Source organism: Cygnus olor, chromosome 1, assembly GCF_009769625.2.
Source record: "Cygnus olor isolate bCygOlo1 chromosome 1, bCygOlo1.pri.v2, whole genome shotgun sequence".
Lineage (NCBI taxonomy): Eukaryota > Metazoa > Chordata > Aves > Anseriformes > Anatidae > Cygnus > Cygnus olor.
Genome location: NC_049169.1, coordinates 7,019,525 through 7,045,974, shown reverse-complemented (window position 1 = coordinate 7,045,974; position 26,450 = coordinate 7,019,525). Strand labels below are relative to the sequence as shown.

General features: G+C 47.2%; 1 protein-coding gene across 1 annotated transcript in view; it reads left to right on the top strand.

Annotated features, from left to right (window-relative positions):
• The first annotated feature begins 636 nt into the window (after window positions 1-636).
• Window positions 637-26,450, top strand: part of CCDC3 (coiled-coil domain containing 3) — a 39,911-nt gene continuing 14,097 nt past the window's right edge. The window contains exons 1-2 of the mRNA XM_040547436.1: window positions 637-1,093; window positions 2,006-2,180. Coding sequence (XP_040403370.1) covers window positions 681-1,093; window positions 2,006-2,180 — 588 coding nt within the window. The 5' untranslated portion in view covers window positions 637-680. The remainder of the gene's footprint in view (window positions 1,094-2,005; window positions 2,181-26,450) is intronic.

Genomic DNA, 26,450 nt, shown 5'->3' with positions numbered 1-26,450 from the left:
CCTGCCCCTCCGCATCTCCGCCCGTCCCCATCCCTCCCCTTCGCATCTCCGCTCCTCTCACCTCGGCCCCTTCGCACCCTAGACCCTCTTCCCCCCTCTCCCCTTCGCATCTTTACCCGTTCGCTGCCCCCCCCCCCCCCCCCCCCCGCCTCTCCCCACCACTTTGGGTCTTTTTGGGTGCCACCTTCCCCACCTTCCTCTCCCCTCCCTGCTGCTTTCCCCCCTCCTCAGACCTTCTCCACCTTCCCCCCCATTCCCTTAGGGTCTTTTTGGGTGCCACCTTTCCCACTTCTCTTTCCCCCTCGCTTCCTTTCCCCCCCCCCCCCAGCCCTTCTCCACATTTCCCCCGTTCCCTTAGGGTCTTTTTTGGGTGCCACCTTTCCCACTCCTCTTCCCCCCCTCGCTTCCTTCTCCCCCCCAGCCTTTCTCCACCTTTCCCCCCCAGGGTTTTTTTGGGTGCCACCTTTCCCACGTCTCCCCCCCCCATCTCCATTTCCTTCCCCCCCAGCCCTTCTCCCTCCCAAGTTTAGGATCCTTTCGGGTTCCACCTTCCCCCCCCCCCCCAGATAACACCCCCAGACCCCCCCCTTTCCCCACTTCTCCCCCCCACCTCCTCACCCCCCCTTTGCCCCTCATATCCCCCCATACCCCCCCCCAGCCGGCACGGCCCCCCCCCAGCGATGCCACCCCCGCTGCCTCCGCTGCTGCTGCTGGGGCTGGCGCTGGGGCTGGGGGGGCGAGCTGGGGCCGGGGGGGGCTGCCAGCTGCCGGCCGAGTGGCGACCCCTGAGCGAGGGCTGCCGAGCCGAGCTGGCGGCGATCATCGTCTACGCTCGGGTGCTGGCTCTCCATCCCGATCCCTACGGGGCTTACAACTACCTGCCCTGGCAAAGGGACCCCCCCGCCTCACCCGGTTCCCAGCAGGGCCCGGGGGGGCTTTTTTATTCGGCCGAAATCGAGCTGCTGTGCGACCAGGCGTGGGGCAGCATGCTGGAGGTGCCCGCTGGCTCCCGGCTCAACCTCACCGGCCTCGGATACTTCTCCTGCCACTCGCACACCGTCCTGCAGGGCTACTCCTACTTCTTCTTCCTCCGGTGAGTGCCGGGGTTGGGGGGCCGGGGGGGTCCCGCTGCTGGAGGGGATGCTCCAGGACCAGGGAGGCGGAGGGGGTGGGGGGGGTCGCAGCATCCCATCCTTCAACCCCAAAACCGACCCAGAGCAGAAGAACCCAGCAATGCGCTCCCGATGCAGGCTGAGCCGCTGCCCTCGGGTTTTTATTATTTTTATTTTTATTTTTATTTATTTATTTATTTATTTTAAGGGCAGGGCTGCTCTCCGGCGCTGGAGCGGGGCCAGCCGCCTGTTCTGCGAAGTTTGGCTCCGGGGTTTGGGAGCGATCCCCAAATAACGCACCCGGAGGCTTTCTCCCGCCTCTCCCCAACCCCGGCCAAATCCCGACCCCGGGCTGATCGAAAGAATAAGAAAAATAAACCGCGATGTGGGAACAAGGCTTCGCCGTGACCTTTCAATCCAGAAGCATTTGCGAAATATTACTCAGTGGCTTGTTTCGAAATCCTTGGTATATTCTTACACTGGGTGTGTAGCAAAACACATTCTGATGCTGTCCAGTGCTCGCTCGGAGGCAGTGTCTTTAAGCACGTTTTACACAAGTTATTTATTGACTGCTTGAAGGAGTCCTTAAACCCGGGGATCAAGGGCAAGGCAATGCATGTTCAGTAGGAACCCAAGGCCAAAACACAGACGTGCCGTGTAGATTCGGGGGTTCGTTTTTATCACAGAGCAGCAGATATCAGTGCTAGGTCCGTACTGCTGCTGTCTGGCCAAATATCCCGGGGTGGAAGTTGGCAGCCAAGTGCCAGGAGAGCCACACTCCGCCTGTCCGTGCAACTTTTGGTGGCACTTGTTTCAGCCAGGAGGGTGACTTCTGCAGGAGAGAAACCAAAATCCAGCCTCACAGCGGGCCGCCCGCGTGGTTTGTGTTTCAGCATGGATGAGAATTACATCCTCCTGCCGCACGGCGTGAACTTCCAGGAGGCGATTTTCCCGGACACGCAGGAGAACCGGAGGATGTTTGCCAGCCTTTTCCAGTTCTCCAACTGCTCGCAGGCGCAGCATGCCCTGAGCTTCTCCAGTGACTGGGAGATTCAAGAGGACAACCGGGTAAGGGATTTACTTGTTCTCCAGTTTTCTAAGTGGGCACAGGCATTTGCATATCATTTGTAAACGTATGTATGTATCTATACTTGCTTTGGCCAACCTGGATTTTGGGCAGCCTGGTCTGGTGAGAAGTGTCCCTGCCCATGGCAGGGGGTTGGGGCTGGGTGATCTTTAAGGTCCCTTCCAACCCAAGCCATTCTGTGACCCAGTGATTCTTATTCTGTTCCGTTGGAGGCGTCACTGGCCAAATTACACACTGCTGGGGAGATGTTCTGTTTTCTGTGTTGGCTCTTAAATTTCCTGTGGACCTGAGCTAAGCTTGGTATCAACCTGTCCATGAGCAGCAGGTTGGGAACCAGCCCTGTCTGTTCTCCTGTCCTGCTCTGACCAGGTTTTGCTGTTTGCAGACCCCATACCTTGACTTCAGGTGGAAACGTTTGGGAATAGAGCTTTGCTTTTTTGCTCCTGTGCTCATCTCAGGTAGTGAGAGCTGTGCCCTTGTCTTGACCATGGCAGATTTGGGGCATTGTTCTTTCCCAGCTCCACACAGCAACAAAAACATCTGCTAAACTAATTGCCCAAAGCTCCCTTCGTAGCTGCTGGGGTAACACAAAAGACTCTTGAGGGCATGGTTTAACTGAGCCATGCCAGCACCTGCCTCAGAGCAGGCTGAATGAAGTTCTTCTTTCTCCTCCCAGGGGAGACCACCACAAGTAATTCACCCTCTAGGCGATCCTCCCTTAAGTACATTTTTAGCATGGGAAGTCCACTGGTGCCCATTGCCAGTGGTTTCTGAGCTTTATGGGGCTGCAGTGTTTGTAATAAAGGCAGGCTTTTACTAAACACTTCCTTGGCAGTGGGGAGCAGCCTGCAGTTATGTGTGTGCCTGTTCTGGATGTGCATCCACGCTTCCGAAAGTGGAACTCGGAGACTTCTTTCTGTTAGTGCCAGACCTTGCTTTATGCAGCTGGGGGTTTCCACTAGTAGCTGAGAACCTTTTAAGCACCCCTTTAGGTCAGGGTGGACGGGGCATGCGTCATCGCTCGCGTCTCCTGTGGATCCCTGCAAGGCACAATATTTACGTGCGGCAGCAGCAGCTCTGGTGGCTTGCTTGGGAAGGAGCTGAGCAGCAAACCCAGCCTTTCCCCCCACGAGCTGCCCGACCACCCATGTGCAAAGTTCGAGCTGCTGTTTTGCCACCTGGCCAGCAGCACAACGGGCATGACCCCAGTCCGTGGGATGCCCTGAGAGCACCAGTTTTCCCATCATTGATATTTCAGGGAGAAAAGGGGGAATGGTGATGCTCAAGTGTACATTTTCAGCTAAATGTAAGGGAACCTATGGGTTGGTGCTTATTTATGCCGGCAGTACATTTCACCTGTTAACTGGAAGGGAAACCACGAGGCAGAATCCTCCAGGGCAGGCTGGAGCAACCTAGAGAGCATGAACCAAAAGTGCCTTTCAGCTGCTGCGCTACATGACCCTGCGCAGCTGTGAGCAGATTAGGAGGCGAATTACAGCTGGGGCTGGGGGGCTTTAAATACTTCGGCACACACCCATCAAGGGAGTAAATTCGGCCCTACTGACGGCTGCTTTGTCTCCCCACTGCTTCCTTTAGCAATGAAAAGTAAACGCTTCCTCTGCACCGGTTAAAAATAGTTCAGGCTGACTGTGCTCCCATTCAGCCCAAGCATCTGTGCTCCCATTTTGGGAGATGGATAGGAATTGCGTTAGGAATTTGCTTCTCCTTCTTGCAAGTGCTCCCCGCCTCTTCCCAACGCGGGAGCCTGCATCCAGGGTGCAGCTCTGGTTAGGGCTTTGCTCCTTGTTTTGCCATGTCACATCTTGTGGTGACTTTCCTGCATCTGCTTGCTTCAGCTGTTTGCATCCCACCATGGTGCAAACAATTTCCACTTCCAAATGCACTCTGTGAACATGATTTGGAGAATTATTTATTGGAGCTTTTTGAATAATGGGCTTTTAGGGGGCCTGGGGACACCAAAGGGGTTCTGTGATGGTGTCAAGTGGTGGAGATCTTACACAGATGGTGAAGCCCATGCAGTAGTGAGGTGGCAGGGATCTTGCTAGCTATCTTTTGACATAAATGCCTGGTAAAAATCATTCATGAATGTTTTGTGAAGACAGAGGGAAGAGATGGATATGCTGAGATCCTCAGACCAGAAGGTGAAGGTCTGGTTTAGGAGCTAGTAGCTAAGGTCTTGCCTTTGGGTCCTGGAACATCTTCAAAAGCACTCTGTCAAAAAGCAGCCTGGCCCTAGCAGGTTTGGAAGTGATGAAATCTTCTTTCAGCTGGATCCTGTACTCCAAAAGACTTTTTTTTTTTTTTTTTTTCCTGTGCTCCTTGCATGCAGCCAGCCTCACTGGGGCTGTCCCACAGGGTGAAACCAGGGGAACACCGACAGCTCCTTCTCCTCCTTCTGGCTGCTGTGCCTGACACTTGGGGAAGAGGATGGAAAAGAGAGCGAGTAGATGTGTGGGAAACCCTCAGTGCACTGACACAGTAAAGAGATGCAGAACACAGGAAAACCTTTTAATTTTCGGAAAGCCCCTGGGCACGTGGGAAAAGGAGGCCAGACCCCAGACGCGTCTTGTTGGGGATAACACATTCCTCCTCTCGGGCTGCTACTGCTGCTGGAAGCTGATTCCAGCTGCGTTTTTAAGCCCCTTGCAATCTGGGCTGAGGGCCAGACGCTGCTTTCCACGGTTTTCCAATAACCCCACAGTCTCATAAATTCACTCAGGTGCCTGTTCTGGCCACTCTGGAGAGCAACAGTAGCTCAAGCTGTCCTTTCTTTAGGCACTTGCGTGTTGGCTTCCAGGCTTGTAATTAACAGGGCCCCGTTCTGACTTTTCTCACAGCCTCTTAGCGATGTTTGCAGACCTCCTGCTTCGCTTAGGTTTGCTGCTAGGTTGCTGCCAAAGCCCCAAGTTCCCATCACAGCTCTGGGCTTGGGGCTGTAACAAGTCACTGCCACTTCTCTCTCTTCTGTTTAAAGCTTAAGAGCTGATGTTGGTGGAGATAATGGCATAGGAACTCCCCTTCTTCCCCTTGGAGTTATGGTTTCGGTCAGTTCTTCCCACCCTCCCTCCCCTTTGAGAGCTGCAGCATTTGCCTATAAAAGGAATCTTGCAGTCACAGCAGTTTCCTTTAATAAGGTGCTTTTATTAAAGAAAGGACCAATTAAGGAGTAATAAAAACCTGATTAAAATTCTTAAGAGCTCCCTGTTTGTACCCAAGCCTCACGTCGGTGCCCTGAGGGAGGACCTGCAGACGCATCAAAGAGTTTGCAAGGTTTGGCAGCCTCCTCACCAGCCATGCCAGGCTGCTGTGCTGGCCAAGGCACAACCTCCGGCTCCCTTTGGGCTCTAAAAGTGCCCCAGGGGCCTTTTTCCTTTACCCCCTCCTTCCCCCAGTGCCTCCGGCATTGCTCACAAAGCTTTGTCTGCCACCCAATTTTCTCTGTAGGTCGGTGCAGCCAGCAGCACTGGTGTTGCATTGCTGAAAGCTTTGGATGCTTTTAGGGAGCAGCCTTGTGACCTCCTTTCTTTTTTTTTTTTTGCAAAGTGGATTGGGACTGAAATCCTGGCCCCGTGTAAACTTCTACATTTCGATGCAAACAAAGGTGGTGGCTCACATTTCCCCTGACTTGGCCTGCTGCAGGGTTGTACAGTCTCTTGAATGAGACCTTGCTGCTTTGTCTGCACAGGAGGGATTATACCACAGTGACTTGAGGTCTGGTTTGTGGAGGTGTCAAACGCCCTTGTGTATGTGTCAAACTACTTGTTATTCAAAAGAATTTCAGCTCCTAGTTTTGTCAACAAGCTGATAGGGAGGCTCAGTCTGTTGGCCTCCATTTAAGCTTGTTGGGAGCTCTCTGGGCAAAGCTGCAGAGATGCTCGCAGCCTGAGGCCATGCAGCGCTTGCTTTGCAGGGCACCAGGTGAGCTGCGAGATGACCCCATGTGCATCACAACAAGGGAGTTAACAGCAGCATGTCAAACTGACCATGAGCTACTGAGAGCACTGGCACTGGTGATAAAGCCCACGGAAGCTAAGGAGCCCAATAACTTCCATTAAACTTGTCGAGGTTGCAGGGGAAGATTTTATCTTTCATCTAGTCTCCCTCCATGTGTTGCCTCTCCCCCTCCCAAGCATCAGATCCAAGGTCATGCTGCTACTTCAGTTGAATTACACTGTTCTCACATTCTGGGAGACCTTCAGAGATTTATTTGGGTAATAATAAAGCTTTTAGGAGGATAGTCAGTGTCAATAATAAGAAAGGTAATTAGCTTTTTAGCAGGCAGTCTACAAATAACTGCATAGCATCCTTGGGTCTTCCTCTCCGGTGGCATTTTGGCTGCTGTAACAGGCACCCGATGACCTGATTACAACACCGGCAAGGCTTTGGAGCAGCTAAAAAGGGAACCGGATAAGAAAAGTGATATAATTGCATAATTGGCCTTCCCATCATTATGCAAAGCGAAAATTAAATTAAATGGCATTCTTCCTCTGCAGAAGCAGAGGAAATAGTTTCAGAGCTATTTGTATTTTAGCAAAGACCATGTGCACGCACCGGGAGCCACTGGGTCGGATCACTCCCTGACCCCATCCCTGGGCAGCAGTGCATTTGCAGCCTGTTTCTTGCCCCGATGATCTCAGCTGGGCGGATGGTCATGGCTCACATTCAGACACACTTCATAAGACCATGAGGGCATGGAAAAACAGCAGCTTCTACAAATGCTCTTTGGGCTACCAGAGAAGGTTTTGCATAATATTTGCCATCAGGACCTGTTTTGATCCCTTTCCCCAGGTGACTGGCATGGGGCTGCTGCTACCCCCAGAGAGAGGAAAAGAAGAGGAAAAGCTGGGGAAGTCTCCATAATTTTTCTGACCTCTCTGATTTTGAGTCGGAACAGTAATTAAATAGTATCATGGCTAGAAAGTGTGGATGGGTACCTGCTGGAGAGATGCTCTCTGCCGGAGTTGGGTGCAGGGACCAGGACTCTTCCTGCTGTGGCTGAGATGAACACAGGGAGTGCTAAAGGTGACCCCTCTACAGATATCATGCAAAGCATGGGCACTAGAAAAACTAGCTGATAACAGTTTTCACCTTCAGTTACCCTGAAGCATCCAGGGTACTCAGTGACAAAAAAATAGAAAAAAAAAGCAGCTTGCTTTTTTTTTTTTTTTTCTCTTTTATAAGGTAAGAGCTTCTGCTCTTCCAGTTTCCTCTCTGCTCTGGGTGCTGGGAAAGGAATTGGAGGACTGGAAAGGGCAGGTCATGGGCAGACTCTTGGCATGCCCTTGAGCATGGTGTGCTGGACACTGAACCTGGTCAGCCACTGAAGTCTGGCTTGCTTGAGACAGTTTTCTTTAACTCCCACTTACTGGCCTTCTGAGTTTGCTTGTGGCATGAGCTGCACAAGGGATCCTCCCTTCCCTGGCCCTAAGGACTGGGAAATAGAAAATATTCTCACTTTAAAGCACTCCAACGTGGCAAAGGCAGGGCAAAATGACCTCAAAGTCACTAAAAATAAGGTCCAATAAATAGAGGTTTGATTTTTTTTTTTTTTTTACATTAGGTTTCTTGCCCTGCCATTTGTTGGAAGAGTTGTTGTTCCATCAGCCTAATAGCATGATAGAAAGTGCACATCACTTCTGGGTTATTTTATTAATGATTTACAGTGCCTTCGTTTTCCTCCCAGTAACCCACCCCGAGTGTACCCCGTTCCTACAATCTGTGTTTGATTTGAATACTCATGAGCAGTATTAGATGAGATGGAGAACTGCTGAAAAGTGTATGGGATGAGGGGAGACGACGAGACAGTTGATATATTTGCGTAACATCCCTGAGAGCCTTTCAGCATGGAAATGGCATTGACTCATTTCCAAAACTTCCCACCCATCCTGTGGTAGTGGATTTTTAAGGGTGTGATTGGCAGCTCGCTATCAGTTTTCTGTCTTCTCACAACCACACAGGCTGAGAAAATAGAGAATAAAAGATCATGGAAAAGTACAAAATAGTCTTATCCACGGGATGTTTCCATTGCATATGGTCTTATATTTATAGCACCTAGAAAGTGTTCTGAATGTTTCCAAGGATGGAAAGAGGGAAATGTCTCCCTTATTAGGGTGCCTTATAGAGGCACCTTATTTCTTTATCAGGAGGCAGCTTGGCCTCTTGCTGTCATACAGCACAGGAGGGTTGACCTGTGGTAGTGTGTGAGAGCCTCAGTTATGATCGGTCTCAGTTTGGGGCTGAAAAGAGAGCTTTTCCCTAGCCCTGAACTCTTTCTGTGACCAAAAGGGAGCTGCTGAGGGGAGGCCCCCACTTTGCACCAACATGGGTTCAGGACAAGGCGAGGAGAGTCCCACATCATTGTCCCAGCTCCTGGCAGAGGAGTATGGACCAACTTGCTCCTATCAGCACGTGCATGTTACTCCAGAGCACAGCTGTCTCTGACCTACGCACCTCAAGGTGTGTGATATCCAGACAAATATCCTGTTTCCAGTCTTCAGGGCAAGGAGACACCTGGGCAGCCATGGGTATGTGCGTGCATGTGCCTCCGAAGGCAATCCTTCCAGGAACTGGTGATGAGCGGACACCCACATGGCTCCAGGCTGCTTTTGATTATCCAGAGCCACGCTTTCAAGAAATTCTGTCTACCAAAGGCACGAAATCGCCCTGGATTTCATGGCATGAGGCTATGTGCTGCTGTACACGAGCAGGCCTTGGGCCCTGAGCGCAGCACGACATTTCAGCTCTCGGCCTGGTCCTTCTCCTTCAGGGTGGGAGGCTGCTGCTAGCCGTGGAGGTGGCTGTAGGTGGTGGGGCTGAGCTCTGCACGTCAAGGGACACAAACACAAGGTCTGAGGGACCCCGGTGTCCTTCCTGCCTTCTGCAGCCAAGGTTGTGGGGAGCCTTACCCCCGCAGTGCTGTACTCCTGGGGCTCCCAGCCCAGAGGTGATTGAAGGCCCTGTGGTGGTGCCATTGAGCACGAATCCTGCCACAGTGTTTGCTCAGCTGGACAAGGACATTATTATTTTTTTTTTATTATTATTTTGAGCCCCTATCAAGTGGTCTCTTAGCCAAGGGCAGAACCAATGTGTTTCCTGTGGTGTAAGAAGGATGCAGCAACCTGGATGAGGCCAGCTCCATCGTGCGTGGCATAGGCAGAATGTCACTGCCGTGGTCTCAGGGCAGCTAGGAGAGGCAGGAATTTGTTGAGCTGGTCACGTTCCCTCTGTGCTAGCAAAAGGTTCGGGAGAGGCCGGGCTGAGAGATACCTCCTGCTGGGGAGGGCAGTGGGAAGTTTGAAGCTACCCCATAAGCACCCACATGTAATGGTGGGGAAGAAGCAGTTTGCTCAGGAGGCCTTCAGCACTGCTTGGCATTTGCAGGCGAGGCAGAAAGTTTGTGCAAAGGTACCATTTGCTTTATTGTAGCCACACCTTGCTGAATATGCTATTAAAATTTGCATAATGAAACAAATCTGCTGCAAATGCTTTGCTCACCTGGAAGAAGAGAGGAGAGGAGGGGAGGGGAGGGGAAAAAAGGGGAGGTGAGATATTAGCAGAAGCACCATTATTTTTGTATGAATCCCAGCTGTGTTTGGAGCCACTTTTACAATGACATAAGAAGCAATCCCCACGCAAATTGCTGCCCTGTCTGGAGGGGATCCTTTTTACTTCCCACCTCCCATGCAACAGCAGCACTATAGTGAGACATGGAAATCTCCCTCCATACCCTCTGGAGATGACACTGGCATGACACAAGCAGTGACAAGAAGATATGAGGAGACCAAGGCTGACTTTGGTCCCTTGTCTCCTTCACCATGTGTGAACATTTCAGTGATTCCTCTGCTTTTCAGTCCTCCGACTCACAGCCTCTCCAGTATGGGAAGGGGAAGGTCTGTGCCCTACTGCAGATGGACTGGGAAGGCTGAAAGCACCTGGTGGGTGAGGGGAGGCACCTGGTGGGGCCTTGAGCAGTTACTGGAGCTGGGACCTGAAGAGATGTGGGGCAACACGTATTTCAAAGCACTTGTGTCCACATCCAAATCACCTTCCTCAACACAGGTTTCTGTAGGCAAGGTGCTCCCTGGGATATCCCTGACTGCCAAGGAGGAGGGTTAAGGCCTGTGTTCCTGTAGGGTGGGTGTTTTATCCTATGAACCCAAAGAAAACAGAATCTGTGGCCCAGAGAAGCAGATAATTTTTTTTTCTTTCTTATTTGTTTTTGTCCTTTTTGAGCCAGTTGTACTTATTATTCATACTTGTCCCATGATTTTTCAACCGTACACAGTGACAGTACCAAGTTAGCCTGAGAATAGAGTCAGCCCAATTATGGGAGCCACCAAGACCTTCTGTACATCTGTGAGTCTGTAGACATGTTAAGTATTCTTGCGTGTGCAAATCCATGTTTTGTGTAGTTCAGCAGTCAAGAAGGATGATTTATGGGGTCCAGGGCCAGCAGTCCTGGGCCAGGGTCTGTTTGTGGTCCATACACTGGTCTGGCTGTGGTCAGGGCCAGACTTTGGTTTAGCTGCTGGCCACAGTCAAACTTGAATGCAGGCAGAAGTCTTTTCTTTCCACTTTCGTCTCTCCTGATGCACCTGTGAGATGGAGAAAATGTTTACTGAAATCAACAACCGCGAAAATCCAGCTGGCAGCTGGCAGACGGGACACCTGTACTACTGCCTGTAACCGGATCAGCCATTGTGCCTTGAAGGGAGATAAAGTCTTTCAAATGGGGACATATTTTCTCCCAGCTCATGCATTTTGATGTTTATTTTCATGAAGGGCAAGCCAAGTTGGCTCCGAGGCAACGGTAGCTCGAGTCCCTAATGGAAGATGCAGACGGAGCTTTCTAAAGCCCATCCTGCCTCGACCAGCCAAGCGCTTTTCCAAATTCCCCAGGAGAAGCATCCTTGCCCCGTGGCACTTGGGCAGGAGCAGCCACGTGGTTGCAGGTTTGGCTTTGCTGCCAGCCTGGAAGCACACAGCTAATGCGAAGTGACAAAACAGAACGTCTGTTTTGGGGGGGACTGGGAGGGTTTTGGTGTGGCTGATTGCAGCTAGTTGCTGCCCAAATCACTGCAGGTGCCTCTGGCAGCTGGCGCAGGGGCTGCCTCCTTTCACTGCCCCAATTAAAGTGTTTTTTTTTGGAAGGATACTATTACAACTTCAGTCCAGTTATCTGTAAAATGAATGCCAGTAGGAAAAAAACACACAGAAGGAGAAGCAAGTTTCCATGACATTGTGTAATGTGAAAGGGAAATAATACAGCTAGAAAGCCAGGTCTGAATTTCTGCCCAAGAAACTTAAAAGCAAGAAGTCAAAAAAATATATTTCCTGAGATCTGAAGGCCTTTAATGGACTTGTTCTGCAGTATTTCTGTGTTTCCTGCAGAAATCAATGGGGAACCAGCAGAAATTCTAGCTACTGCAAGAGGAAATGTCACTGCAGTGTTTCGAGATGAGAAAAGATGTGAGACAAAAACATAAGCTAGTATGTAGATACTTTCATCCTCAAAGCAACTCATCTCTATTCGCTGTGCAAGTGTGGAGGGAGAACTATTCCTGTTCTGTGGATTGTAAAAATGAGGCAGGTAAAATTGGTTGTGTATCCTAGTCCAGTGGAGTCAATTCTCTTTGACCCAGGATTTATCCTCAGTAAGATTAGAAACAGAAGTCTGAATACTTTTCTATCTTTTAACTTTTAACTTATTTGTCTAATTCTTACTCAAACCAAAGTATGTGGCTGGAATGAAACCTGACTTACTTCTTCAGGTGGATGGTGACACATCCTTTTTATTGCCTCAAAATGCAATGAGTTTGTCACCTCCATTAATCTTCAATGTAAATCTTTTTTGGAGCATGTTCACTTGTTTGGCTTGCTTTTGGTCTTTCCAGAGCCTTTACACAGGGTCTGAACACAATTATGTTCTCCTGGATGTTTTTGATTATATTTTTTTTTATTGTGGAAAAAATTCAGCTAGTTGCACAACTGGATGGTAGTTGGGGAGAGAAAGGAAGAAAAGTCAGACTGGAGGAACAGCTTGTACTGATGCTGGCCGAGGATGCGAATAGAAATTCAAATGATATAAGTCCCCATTTCCATTGCATGAGGAAAACATCCTGTTTCGGTCTCTGAAGCATGAACATAACAGCCACATCCACTGAAAATCTGTTTTGCTGTGCAGCAGGAAAGCTCTTTTCTACCTAAAAGCATCATTTTGGGGTGTGGAGGTGGAGGCATAATGAGGAGGGGACTTAGTGATAGCACCTGTGGATGCCAGCCCATGCTCTGAGGTCTCAGAAGGGTGGATGAGAGGTGCTGAGAATTTATTCCTGGTCTACAAAAGATGTCTTAATGTGGGAATCTCCTTGTACATGGTTTATCTGTGGGAAGGAAGCAGGCAGCTTATTTTTGTTGTGCGTTTACCTCTGTTGGAGAGGTAGCTCTAAGCAGAGACAAAAAAATGAACAGGTGTAAATAAGAGAAAATATTAAAAAAATAAATAAATAAAAAGGAAATGGGGACATAATCCACTGAAATCTATAACCAACTGATATGGTGAAACCTCCATCATTTACAAGGTTTGGTTCAAGCTGGGAGTGGGGCTGTTGCTTGGAAGAAGACTCTCTCCTTTTGCTGCCTGCCTCTGCAGGAAGATCCATTGCATGGCTCTGGGGGGGACTATATAAGGTTTCAGTGTGCTCTGTCCCTATCCACTTCTCATTCCCACTGGTGTTACAGCAGTGTCTTGTCCCCTTGGAAGAACATTTAGATCCCCCTGAGCAGCCCCAGGAGGTAGCCTCATCCACAGCCCCTCCATCTGCAGATTCTCAAAGATAACCTGGAGGCAAATTTTTTTAGCAGTCACTTGCAAATTCCCTGAGCCCTGCAGACAGCTAGAGTGATGCTGGACATGACAGCAGATGTTCAGAAAAGTCTGTGGATTGGGGAAACAGTTTTAAGAATACCCATGGAAGGGTTGTTGCTGCCATCAGTGATTGTGGTTCTGCCTTATATGTGCTTTAGGCTCAGGCACTGGCTGGCAGCACGTTTTGTCTGAGTTCAGGGAACACTTCATGATTTGTCCCTTAAAATCTTAATTGAGCCTGTGTTTTCTTAAGTCTCAGTTTCAAAGGACAGGGAACAAATGTGATTTTTGGTTCTTTTCCCAAAAGAATGCAGAACTCAGATTAAACGTATCCAGGAAATAGTAATTTACGCTCAAATCTTTCCTGCTGCCATAAAAATGGCTCAAAAGCACATCTAGTGACAAAACCCTCTTATATTTGACCCATGTCTAGAAGCAGCTAAAATACTGCTGTGAAATGTCCTGGTGCTTCCAAGTTAGTGGTACTCAGGAGCTGCTGGAGTGCATCCTGCTTCGTATGGATGGTTGCCGCTTTACAGACGTTAAAGATGTGCTGTGGCTCCTTCCATTACAGCAGCATCACCTGGGGCTAAACACACATCAGGGCTAAAAACAAAATCCCAAACCCTGAGGGATTTGTCTCCTTGTTCTGTGTCCGGACTTCAGGATCAGCCTCGGGTTTGGTTTCTGCTCATTGTCAGAAACATCTGAAATGGGAGAAGCCTCCCCCTGGTCACCGCTAACGAAGTGGTGTTCATCGTGCTCTGATAATTACATTTGCTGTGGTATTTACAGCATTTCCTATGTTTTCAAATGCAGAGATCTCAAGCTTGCCCAGGGCTAATTGTGTACTCTGACCTGCTCCTAAACCCAAGTGTAACTTTAAATATTAACATACCATTGGTGGTGTCCAGGTTTGGTCCGAACCCCATGCTGGGGATGCGGATATGGCAGCATCGATCTTAGTTCTCAGTATTAATCAGGGACAGTATCTTGTCCCTTCCCCTACAGATCCCGGGGAATTTTCTTTCTTTCCTTTTTCTTTTCTTTTCTTTTTTTTTTTTTTTTTTTTTTTCCCATCCTGGAAAGAGGCAGGCAGTCCTCGAAGGCAGCAGCACAAGCACCCAGAGTGGGGAAGGAAAGGAGACAAGCTCCCTATCTAGCTAAAAGAGGATTCAGAGCAATTTGGAACCCCAAGAACAGAACAAAGGTCATTGCAAGCTTGTCCTATGCTTTCATGGAGAGGTTCATCTCTGCCTACCCTAGTAGGTCACCAGCACCAAGCAGATGTTCAGATGTGGTATTCTGCTATTTAGCATCTTAAAAACATGGTTCCAATTAGTGTAACATGCCTTTTTCTTAAGTAAGGGAAACCACTAAAAGAACAAAAGCATTTTTTTTCTTTTTTTTCTTTTTTTCCACCCTCAAGCCCGGAAGGTTGAGATGAGGCCAGCTGGATGTCTCTGGCATTTCCACCCCTGGGTGGGAATCAGTGGCAAGACTGAGACGCTCACCTTTATGGGAGCAATTATATTGCATGAAGCAGGTGCCTGTGGTCACTTGAGGTGCCCTAGGAGATCTCAGGGAGCAAGCACTAGACCAGGAACAGTAGGAAAGCTTCTGCTCACCTGAACATCACCTTCTGCACTGGCAGCTTGGAGACCACATGGACATTTCGGGTCGAACTAGGTGGGCAGGAACTAGGTGTCACAAGGTGGGCAGCTGAATCCCGCTACTGAGCAGTGCATACAGAAGAGTACAGAGAGAAATAGAGGTGTCTGCTTTAGGACAAGCTGAGCAGTCGTTTGTGGTCCTCTGACGGTATCTTTGGCTCACTAAGTTGTCCAAGAAGGAGCTAGACACCTTGTTTGGGCTCCAGATCTCCACTACTGTGAAAACTCTGATCTTCTCTGGAAACAGCTACCTGTTGATATCTAAACTGGAGTGTCTTAGTTTCTGAGCTGAAACCTCTCCTGTGATTTATTAAGCCTTTTAAATAAAAACCGATATTAAAGTGACAATTAATTAATGTGGCATTTTGTGTCAAGAAAGACACGTCAGGGACTCGTATGAGTCCTAAGTGAAAAGGCTCCACTGAAAACCATTACAGGAAGTGCTTGGTGGCTCCCTCCTAGAGATAAAAGCTATTTCTGATGATGAGCTCCAGATCTGCAGTGCCAGAACCACCAGACCCTCCTGTGTAGTTGTACCTTCTGTCATATCTGAGTGTGGTGAAAAGGTAGAGGTTTGAGTGCTTCCAAAGCCAAGGTCTTGAATACTTATCAAGGTCTAATGGTTTCTGCAGGACAAGGGGACTGGTCCAAACATCAGGACTGGTCCTTCCCCTGCCCCAAGTTGTGCTTGCAGTCTCAGCTGCACTTGGTGTTCCTGTCTTCTTGTCTAGAGCAATGCAGTGATTTGGAAATCCATGCCCAGCATAATATGTGAGTTGGAAGGGACTGATGTGGTCCTGCAGCGTTTATGCCACACAACAGGCATGACTATGACTCTACCTCACCATGTGCTTTTCCAGCATAAAATGGTCCTGGGCTTAGTTTCAGTGTGTTCTGGTAAAGACCAGAGCTTGAAGCAAGCACCACAGCCTGCCCAGAGTCCTCCTGTGTGTGATGCTGCGTGGAACAGGTGGCTTGAATTTGCCTAGAGCTTATGATGCATTTTGGAGCCTTTATCTTCTAGCTTATAAAGCCTTTTGGATAAGAATTGCTGAATGCTTGTAAGACGTTGAGTTTTATTTTGCGGATTTAAATCCAATATTCTAAATTGCTTTAAAGCAATTCCGTGGGTTTTGAAATTCCAAAACCCCTGCCCCTGCTTTTTTTAAATGCCTGTGGTCAATTGCAGACTGATTTAGGAAATGGTGCAAAATGTGTAAATAGCTTTATTTACAAAAAGAAAAAAAATCAAAATGGTGTTAGGAGAAGAAAAAAAAAAAAAAAAGGATGCATATATTAGCAATACTTTACCAAAAAGGAACAGTATGTTTGACCACAGAAAGCCTTAGACTCCAAAGCTTGCAGTAACACTCAGAATAAGCTTTCTAATCCAGGTAACACTGTTGGAACCATCATGTAAGACGACCTTTTACTTGGGGCTCTTTGAATTACTTCAACAGAGATTTTAGGGCTCTTTCTATTTGATCTCCAAGCATATATTGTAGAAGGGGCTTTGATCATACATTTTGCATGTATTTTATGTTTCCGTTTGCCCTCAACCGGGCATCTTTCTTGAGTGCTTTTCTGGAGGAGTTTCTCTCCCTGCTAACAACAATGGGATCGGGAGGAGACCAGCCTTGTCCACCGAAGGTCAGCTTTTATCAGTTCCCCTCCCTGGCACACTATTGGCCCTCAGAAATTCCCAGGAGTTCAGGTAAATATTTAACCACCATTACCATGGGCAGATTGTCATGGCTAGGTGAAGCATCTTCCCCCAGGGGATGTCAGGGAAACTCAATGAATAGTTTAAAGGCTGAGATAATCAGGGCTGGGAAATCGATGGAGCTTCATCAACTGAAAAGCTGGCACCCCACCGCTGGTACTGGAGTTTTCGCCCCTCTTTTGTTGCAAATGAAATCGTCTGCTTGTGTAGTTATACTCTCATTTGACATGGGAATGGTGATATATTTCACTGATTTTTTAAAAAAAAATATTGCCAGTTGTGGCCTTAAGAAAAAAAAAGTATTAATAAGAGCAGGGCAGTTGGGAGCTGTAGATGAACCGAAGAGGTTTTGGTAACAATTTCATCATGTCCACTTCTCCTTCATATGATTCATTGCTGAGGGACCCAACTGGGGCCTTCTGGAGATGGAAGGCTGTGTCTGGGACCTTGTTTATCACTGTTTGGATGTGCTGGGATAACCTGTTCAGGCACAGTTGCAAACAGCAAACTGCAAAAATCAAAGTCACTCATGTTTCTGAGAACCAGACACGCAAACGTTTACGGGTGGAAATACAACAGAAAATAAGAGTAGGAAACTATCTTTTGTAAATTGCTCTCAAAAGTTTGTGTGAAGGGGACAAGTGTTGAGTTACCATCCGTGAGCTAAGCAAAGCCAGCTTCCAGGCAGTCCTTGAGATGAGTTTGTTGGGAAGCCGGAGGGATGGGTTTTGCTCCGGTGCTAGCAAGGGGTGACTTTAGTGAGCTGCAAGGGATTTTCACAAGTGCTGCTGGGTTGTGCAAGCAGTCACCCCCACTGCATCTCCCAGATGGTGGCAACTTCCTTCTGGCACCTGCTGCAGGGAGTCTTGCTACCCAGAAGAAAGGTGTCATTCCTCTTTTTGACCCCCCCAACAGCTGATGGCTAACATACCATCAGCTAACATACCATCAGGGTGTCTTCTTGGTCTACTTCTATTAGCCAAAGGAAAAAGTTTAAAGAAAACCTTTGTGTTAGCAGCCAGGGAACTAGCTGAAACAAAGGAGAGAGCTGCCCAGGCAGGAGAAGCTGAAGGAGAAGCTCAAGACATGCTTTGTGGGTGTATGTAGGGTGTGGGGTCTTGGTTTTGGATCAGAAAGCACAGGCATTACTGCGGTGCTTGAGAAGAGCAGAATCCACTTGGTGCTGCTTTGGCCGCGTGGGACAAATCTCCCAGTGCAGCCTTCCTCGGCCATGCTGTTCCCATCATGGTGAGAGGTGACATTCAAGGGTTGATTTTTCAAAATGGGGAATAAAAATTCTTAGAATCTTCCTCAAATGCTCCTGTCAAGAGGAAATTTGTAGGAAGTTAAAAATTAACAGCCAACAGTTAGCATTCAGACCTCTCCAGGGACACCACCAAGATTTCACCTTCTGTCTTTTAACATTGTTTGCACTGGCAGAGTCTTGTTCCCCTGCATGATTCCACCCATTTTAAAAAGGGACGCTAGTGCTGTTACTGTTATCCCATCTAACTAGTAAGAAAATGGGAATGGTTGTATTGGATCAGAACAAAGGGTTCTGTGCCAGTTGCCTGTCTCCACCATGGCCAAAGCATCCGTGCCCAGAGACTGTTCCCAGCTCTGCCTTCTGAAATTGACAAAAAAACTACTTCCAATTGATGGCAAAGAAGATGGAAGTAAAAAGGAAGGACACAAATTCTGTGGATCAAGAGCAAGCATGACGTGAAAAACAGGTTTCCCATGTCGTTGGGCACCTGGGGGGTGCAGCATCAGTACCTAATGTCTTATTATCGGGCAGAGGTGAGCTTCAGTGCTGAAACATCCCTTGCCACCTGCTTGGCTGTGAAAGAGCTGAAATTAACCAATTGTGACAGTTTACTTTTTTTCCATATGCAATGAAAGACTGTCCGCCTTCACCTGCCCCCTTGAAGAAACCAAACAGACATCTAACGCAGGTATTTAGAGAAAAGAGTGTGAAGGGGGTAATGATATATTCCTCCTGATGATCTCCCAGCCTCCCGTGTTATCAGTTCAAGGACTCCCTGGTATGAAGTAGTTTCTATATATTTAATTCTTTCTATATATTTAGTTCTTTCTATATATTTAGTGACTTTGAGTGGATTTATCTTTCGTGAAGCTGTTCAGTCTCCTCTTGAAAATCACCCCTGTCTGCTTTGAACCTGCTTCCTACTATATCATCTGACACAGCCAGTTCTGCTGCTGGAAAGTGCTGTCAGTCTCTGTTTACTTTCCATGGCACTCATGATTCTGTAGCTCTCTATCCTGTATCCTCTTGTAGCACAGGATCCAAGGTTGCAGACTGTTCTTGATGGTTGAGCCTCAAAGGATGTTGTTTCCGTCCTATCCTGGATGGGAATCAGCTACCACAAATGCTCTGAGATGCAAGGCCACGAGGAATGAGGGAGTGAAGCCCCTTTCCTGCCTGTCTGGGACCTCCCACTGCTATTGCCACAGGGAAATTTCAAAGTTTTGCCTAGACTGCTGAAAGTGCCAACAGGGAAAGCAAATATTTGTGTGTAAGACTTAACCCCAAAAAAGATTAAGTGCAGATGGATGTCAGTGGTGCCAGCAACCTGCGAGAGAAAGTGAAAACTGAGAAGGATGTAAAAACAGAATATGGTGTGGAAAGAAGGAAAGGAAATAAAAAAAAGAATAAAATGCAAAACAGATTAGAAGCAAATCAGGAAGAAGGAAAATTTGAACAGGGCTTTTTTGCTTTTGCAAAGAAGGATAGCACCGAGACCAGCAAGAGAAGTAATGCAGCAGACACCCAAGCTGTGTTCATCAGTGTTTGCAGCTTGGGAGGCTCCAAGGGTGAGCACAAAGTAAGTAGGGGGAAGGAATATCAGCACCAGGGATGCAGCTTGGTGGGACACTGCATGGACATTAGATACCTCTGGTAATTGGGAAGAGTCCTGGAGGTGATGAATACCTTACACAGCCTTCAGTTTCCACCTCTTCAGCTCTGGAAGCCAACTGCTAGCCAGGGAAACGGTGAGCTGGGGGAAGAGGTTTGGTTTTGTGAAGTTTGGCCCACTTTCAGTGGGAGGGGAGACATGCAGTTTGGAAAGCATCCGCCTTGGGAAAATCGTAAGTGGTAGGGCTGTCTAGACTAGTCATGAAGGTGCGAACAAATAACCAGGCAAGGAGAAGAAAAAAAAAGCACGGTTCCTCACCTAGATGTAAATTAAGATGTCAGGGGAAAAAAATAAATCAAAGCATCAAAGGATGCAGAGAGAAGACAATCTTAACTGACTTTACTCTAGTGCTGCGAACTCTGTTAACAAGCAGGGGAAATCAGACATGCCCGTTGTTGGACTTGCATGCCACTGCTGGAAGTGGGTGGGAAGGTTTGTGATAGGAATGTTACAATTAATTATTGTAAATCTCTTCTTAACGACCATGCGGGCAGTGTGCAGGTGTGTGCGAGGACCTTGGCAGCCTGACAAAAATGTAATTATTGGTTATGGAGCCAGCAGTGATAGAGAAGCAAGTGTTCTTCGGTGCTTCGTGGATCAGCAAGGTGTTAATTAGCGATTGCTGGAGGCTACCACATTTCCCTGGAGAGGAAAGCAGCACCTCCTTAAACACCTGGATGGAGTGTGGGTGGGAGAGCAGGACTTACCTGGGAGACTGCAATTACAGAGAGGATTTCCTGACTTGGAAATCAAACCAGGAGTTGTGTTACTTTAGATCTTTTTTTAAAAATTATTTTTTAATCTGTAACTGGAAATTGGTAGCAATGCATCCGTATGTAACCCAACCATGAAAGCATTTTTTAGACCCAGGTAGATCATTAATCTTTCCTTTAGTTTGCCAGGGGTCATGACAGATTCCCCATCAGTGAGAAGAGCATTGGATCTTTTTTCTAGGAAAGACGTGCACTTGCTTAAGTTGTTCAGTGAGCTCAAGGGATGTCTTTGGACAATTTTGTACAGGAAATCTGATCAGATCAGTTTTATAAACTAATCTGTTTTAAACAGGACTGATTTTTGTTTCTCTCATTGGGCCATACTGGACCTGAGCTTTCAGCATGTTATTTCTCAGGTATTTTCTAGTCTGGCTAACAAAAATGTGGTTTTCAGGGCCATGCATCACATGATAGAGAATGCAATATTCTTGCCCTGAAGCCCATCCTTAGTGATTTGCCTCCCTGTTGGCCACAGAAAACCTTGTACAGCCATGATCTCTCACAAGGAAATCCAACCACAGGAATCAAGAAGCAGCCCTGAAAGCAAGGTCAGAAGTTGTCCAAGGCACCATTTTACCACGCTTGACTATAGCTGAAGAGCCAGGGTGAGAAAAAGCATTGCTGTATGGAGGCTGTCTTCTGAAATCACTTCAGAACAGGAGCCTTTTAAAGTTCTCCATCAAATGCAATCAAACACTCTGTAGAGCAGCTTTAAAAACAGGGCAGAACCAAAGGCCGATACATCTCCATCACAGCTGTGACAGCCAAGTAGCGCTTGTCAAGCCTGGGTTCCTTTAAAAACGCATGCTGAGCCTTTCCGTGCTATTAGTGCTGTTTGTTAAGTAGTAAGGAAGTGGGAAAGCACCCAGAAAACTGCTTCAACTCAGCTGATGCTGTGAAGTTAAAAAGAGGAGCAGGAAGAAGCCTGAGGTCTGACCCACCATGGGCTGGGGACGCGGCGGTGCATCATGCTCCGAGGTGTCCTGCAGCTGTTGAAAGGGATGTTGGAAGAACATCTGTGCACAGCTGTTACAGGGTTTTGTTTTTAGGCTTCTGATGGAAATTGGGAGAGGGATTTTTGAGGTAGTCTTTGGGAAGCTTTTGACTCTGATGAGTACAAGGAGCAAAAGTGCCCCTTAGCACCACATTGCCCTGAGAAACATGGAAAATCCGTAACAGTGTGCTGATTGTAATTTGTCAGAGCAGAGAAGAGGTTTTCTTCCATCTGTGTCCTTTTCCCCTGAACTTGTGCAGGCCTTGCAGATGCTGTGTGTGAATTATTTGTGTGCTGCAGTGCCTATCGTGGTTTAATGCGTAACATACAGGCAGGAAAAAGACTGAGGAGTGCCCAGCTGCGGGTTCTACAGACATGCTTTGTCGTGGCCATTACTGTAACTTCATTGTTCCTTATCTTGGATTTTTAAAGTCCAGGCAAACTGCATTTGCATTCAGTGTGTCACCATCCATGATTTAAAACTCAGCTCAGAACTGCTGATTTGTCGTTTAGTTACAACTGTGCATAACCCCTTCTTGCAATTTAACATCAAGGTGAGATGATGCTGGAAGATACTTACCTATCTTTTCATTTATTAAGGGACCTTTCCCTTTTCCTCTTCCCCTATGTGTGGCTTTGTGTAGACCTTGTGCGCTATGACTCATGCATATAAAAGTAAAATAATAAATGAGTTTGAAACATGAAGCCACTTTCAGATTTTTATTTTTTCACAAAAGTGGCTTTGTTAGCTTAGAATATCGGTCTACTTTGATGAGACAAAGCAGTAATGGTGAAGCATTGCTGTACAAGCTCTTTCACCACTGTCTGGAGTAGATGTGGGTATGGGTTTGGCCAAACAAAGGGGCAAAGGGCTGTCTGCAAACCCAAGGGTGAACCAGAACATGAGTAATTGAATCAACTCGTGTTCATGTTGGATTGCCCCTATAAATTTCTTGTTTCTTGATTATTGTTACAGACACTTCAGTTTTATTCTAACTGCCTGAAAAGGCCTTTGAATATCCAAGCTTTGAAATGCCTGGGAAACATTCCTTCAGCGATCAAAGAGTTACGCAGGGACATGGCCTGCATTTTCGATGGTCTTCACTCAATTTCAGAATTAGTGACCTAAGACATGAGCTTTCACCTAGCAGGCAATGATACAATTGACTTCAAAAGGCACATGGAAGCTGACGTGGCTGCTGGACTAACAGCTATTTATTTAGATGCTATTGCATTACTTTTGGTCTCCTTTCTGTCACCTTGTCCAAATTTCCACCTGGTCATGTTGGCAAGCCTTGGACTCATTACCTTGAGCCTATAGCAGAGCATCACCTCTGATCTGCCGCTTTCCATGACTTCACACGAAGCAGAAGGTTGGGGCAACCTCAATTTCTTGGCATTTCTTGAGCAGATCAGCATCTGTGGCTTTTATTGAATGCAGCTCAGCTCTAGCCTGGTGGTATACCTAAAGATCATGGCTTAGCTGTGTGTAAGGGACTCGCTTCAGAAATGGAGCATCAAAAAAAATTTAAGCAGGCTTTTAGGCATGGACAGTCATTAGCAGCAATGGGAGGGAGTATGGGAATCCTCGTATCTACTCAATTCTCGCTCCTAGTCTTCAGCCTTCCATCACACGTAACTCTGAAACCAATACCCTTGTCTCTTTGCCTGTGTTTCATGTGTGGTATTTGGGGGAGAGCTCATTAAAGCCAAGCTCAAATATAGCCAGAGCTTAGTTACAAGTGCAAATGTATCGCGAATGTCTGTGTTGCATTAGGATCTTTCCAGAAGGCATTAAAACACAGCCAAGGTGGCTTCACGGGCTTTGCTTTCTCCCAGCACTTGGTTCAACTGTTCTTAAAAAATGTGAGAGGTTGGGAGAGCATGAATGTCGGCACCACAAGGATTTGCAGGGTGTGGAGTGGAGGGAAATTACGGTGGGCTATTTTGGAGCCCAGACAGCCATCCACTTCACTCAAGCTCTCAAGTGAAACTTCATGGAGAGAAACATAGCAAGCTGCTGTAGTAGTTGGCTCGCTGGGGAGCTGCCAGCTGCTATTTCTGTGTTACAATCGGATTACACAATCCCAGATCTGCGTGGGTTGGAGCAGTTGCACATTCATCACCATCTCCTGTCTGCAGCCCAGCTCAGAGACTTTGAGAGGCTGGACCCGGCCCATCGGGTAGGACAGGAGGCAAGCAAGCAACTGGCTGCATTGCAGGCTGTGCAATGACTGTGAGGGCTACTGTTTTCTGAAGTTTTCCCAAGCCACGCAGATGCAAGAAACACCTGGGGGAACAGCAGCCATCCTAGATTTGTCAAGAAGAAGTCATGTTAAATCAAAACAATCTCAGCTTCGGCATGCAGATACTTTCCTATTGCTTCAACTTGCTAACGTGGATGTAGCCACCAGCCCTAGCCTTTGCTCAGAGTCTCAATCAAGATGTGGTTACTCATTTCTGCTGCTTCTTTGCTCTTCCTTCTGAGCCAGTCCATGGGTGACTGGTCACCCATGGTTCTGGTCACTTCAGTGTCCCAACATCGTCTGGTCATGGCAAATGTGACAGAAGGGAAGGAGGAGTACAATAGTGCCAAGGCTCAGTGGGGGGTTTCTGTGTCCTTTTGCTGGAAGACACGATCAAAACACCTTCCAGTTGACCACAGTTGAGCTGTATAGTCCCAGCAGATCAGGAGCATCTTTATGATATTTGCTTTTGTTTCCAACAATCCTGATGCTTCAAACAAAGCCCAGCTTCATTTTATCCACCTTCAAGTGCAAGCTACCTGTGCTACCTCTGCCTTGTTCTCAGTTTCCATCCAAATTATTTAAAATGTGCAGATTTGTCAATGTGTTCACCAGTTTTTAGTAACCTGGGGTTGAGCTGCTGCTTTCTGATGACCAGCTCTGCCTAGGCTGACACGTTTCTAACCTTTCCTTCTGTGCAGGGATAGGTCTCTTCATTTCCATTGAAAGCCTCCATGGCACAAACTCTTCTTTTATTTCGGCACATATCGGGAATTACTTCATAAAAGCCACTGAGGAGGAGAGTTGGAATTATCTTCAGATTTTATAACTTGGCTAAAAATGTCTGGCTGCAAGCTAAAACTTGACATATAAATCTCAGCCAGGAAATAATTTACTTTCTCTCCTTCCTTCCATCAAAACAGCAAACAACTCCTCCCCCTCCCAAATACTTCCAAATTTCTCAATGGAAAAAGGTTATTTTAGGAAGGGATTAAATAAAGAAATGTTAGTAAGTAGCAGGACCTCTGGGGTGGGGAGTGGATAGAAGGAAAAACTCTTGAAATCATCTTGAAATTTTTTTGTGTGTGTTTCTGCACTTGAAATGGCACACAGATCTACCGAGGGAGCAGTGTACATCCCCAGTTTGATTGTCTTTCAGTAACACTGGTTGCAATGAGAAGTGTAGGTGCTGAATATCAGTACAGTAATTTACTTATTAACAGGATTAAACAGACCAAGGCAGAGCTGGGAGATCTGTCTGGATTGGAATCAGATTAAACAAATTTGTCATTCAGCTGAGTTTGTGCTGCAGTTTACTTGTATTAACCCTAAATCACATTTGGTTGATGGAAAGAGGCCTCAACAACCTTCAGGAAAGGATCTTTACTTGTCCGTCTCAGGGCATAGTGTTGTGTTCTTGCTCTGCTCTTCCACAGTAGCTCAAATTTCCATTAATTTCTGTCCTAGCCGATGAATGAGAATAAATATTTCCTGTCCTTCCTGTAAAAAAACCTTCTGTTTCTTCAGCTGGCTTTTCTGCTAGTTTGCTGGCCTTTAAGTACAGAAGAGGTGTGACCATTGGCACGTTGTTGCCCAGGTGCTCTCACCTCTTCTGTCCCTGTTGATGAATAGTGACTAAAGAATAGGTGCTCTCTTCATCTGTGTCCTGATGAGTGCAATTGATGGAAGTTGTCCCTTTGGTTGTGCTTGAAAACTTTGGTCTTGGGGCTACAACACCTACCCATTGGCATCCTCTACTGGGTACACCTGGAGCCAAGGAGAAGCATGAACACGTCCACGCCCTCCCCAGTGCCAACATGCGAATGTGCTAGGTCATTCACCTAGCAGAGGGCACAGTTGTCCCATCTTGATGACAGATGGTGATCGGAATGTGTTCAACCAACTGATTAATGGCCCAGGTTTGAGCTTTGAGCTTCCCCAAAAAGGTGTTTTTTGCCGGTAATGAAATGACAGTCCAGTGTGTCTTAGTCCTTTCTAATCTACAAGGCACTTGTACAACACAACTCCGCCTTAATTAACTTGAACAGGTATGTCGTTGTCCTGCAGACAGGCAGCTTTTACAGCTAAGAAGAAATAATATAGACTAAAAATAATTATTTAATGCCACAGAGGTCCCTTTTCTTCTGGTGTTATAAACTTCTGTGATTGAAGCCCTGTGTGTATCATCTACAGTTCATCCTCCTTCTTCAGCATCTGAAGGAATAAGGTTTCAGGATTGCAGCACATTTAACCACCTTATCCTTGTCTTCAAAGAAGACTTAGAGCAAACTCTTGGTAAATCATTTAGACACGTGGTGAGATTTCCAAAAGTGCCCAATGATCAGGATGTGTGATCTTCCCATCTCTGAGAGTTCTTCCTGTCTGTCATGAATGTGACACAGCACGCATCCAGATCCCATGGATGTTGCTAACCTGTCCAACCCAAACATTCACACTAGAAATTTTCCCTTCTTGGATAATGTGGATTTACATGCCTTGATGTGTGACACTCAGAGATGCAGATTTTGTATTCCTAACTTTTATTGACTAAACCCCTAATTACTGAAATCTCAGCCAGTTGTGTGCTCCAGTGCCAGGTGATTTCTCCAGGATCCTTACTGGAAAACGGGTTTCCAGGTCGCTGGAGACGGGATGCTGTGGCATGCAATGTGTTGTAGTACTGTTCATGGAAAACTGTGATTTCTGGGTTCAACCTCTGAACTTGCACAGGGAAGCACCAAGACCATTCTGCTTGAAAGTGAAGTATCTGACCACAGATCCCAGCTCCCCTATTGCTCCCATCCTTGCACCATCCAAACTCTGAATATGACAGATTTCCTGTTATCCCCATTTTGGAGAGGGAAAATTGAAGTGCAGAGAAACTAGCTCTCATTGGGACTGCTTTTCTCCTATCTGATTATTGCTTTTTCTGTAAGGGAGACATCCAATTCCTTTCCTCTGAATAGAACACTCATTTTATCTGCCCGCTTTGATTAGGTGTGAAGTGTGCGTGTT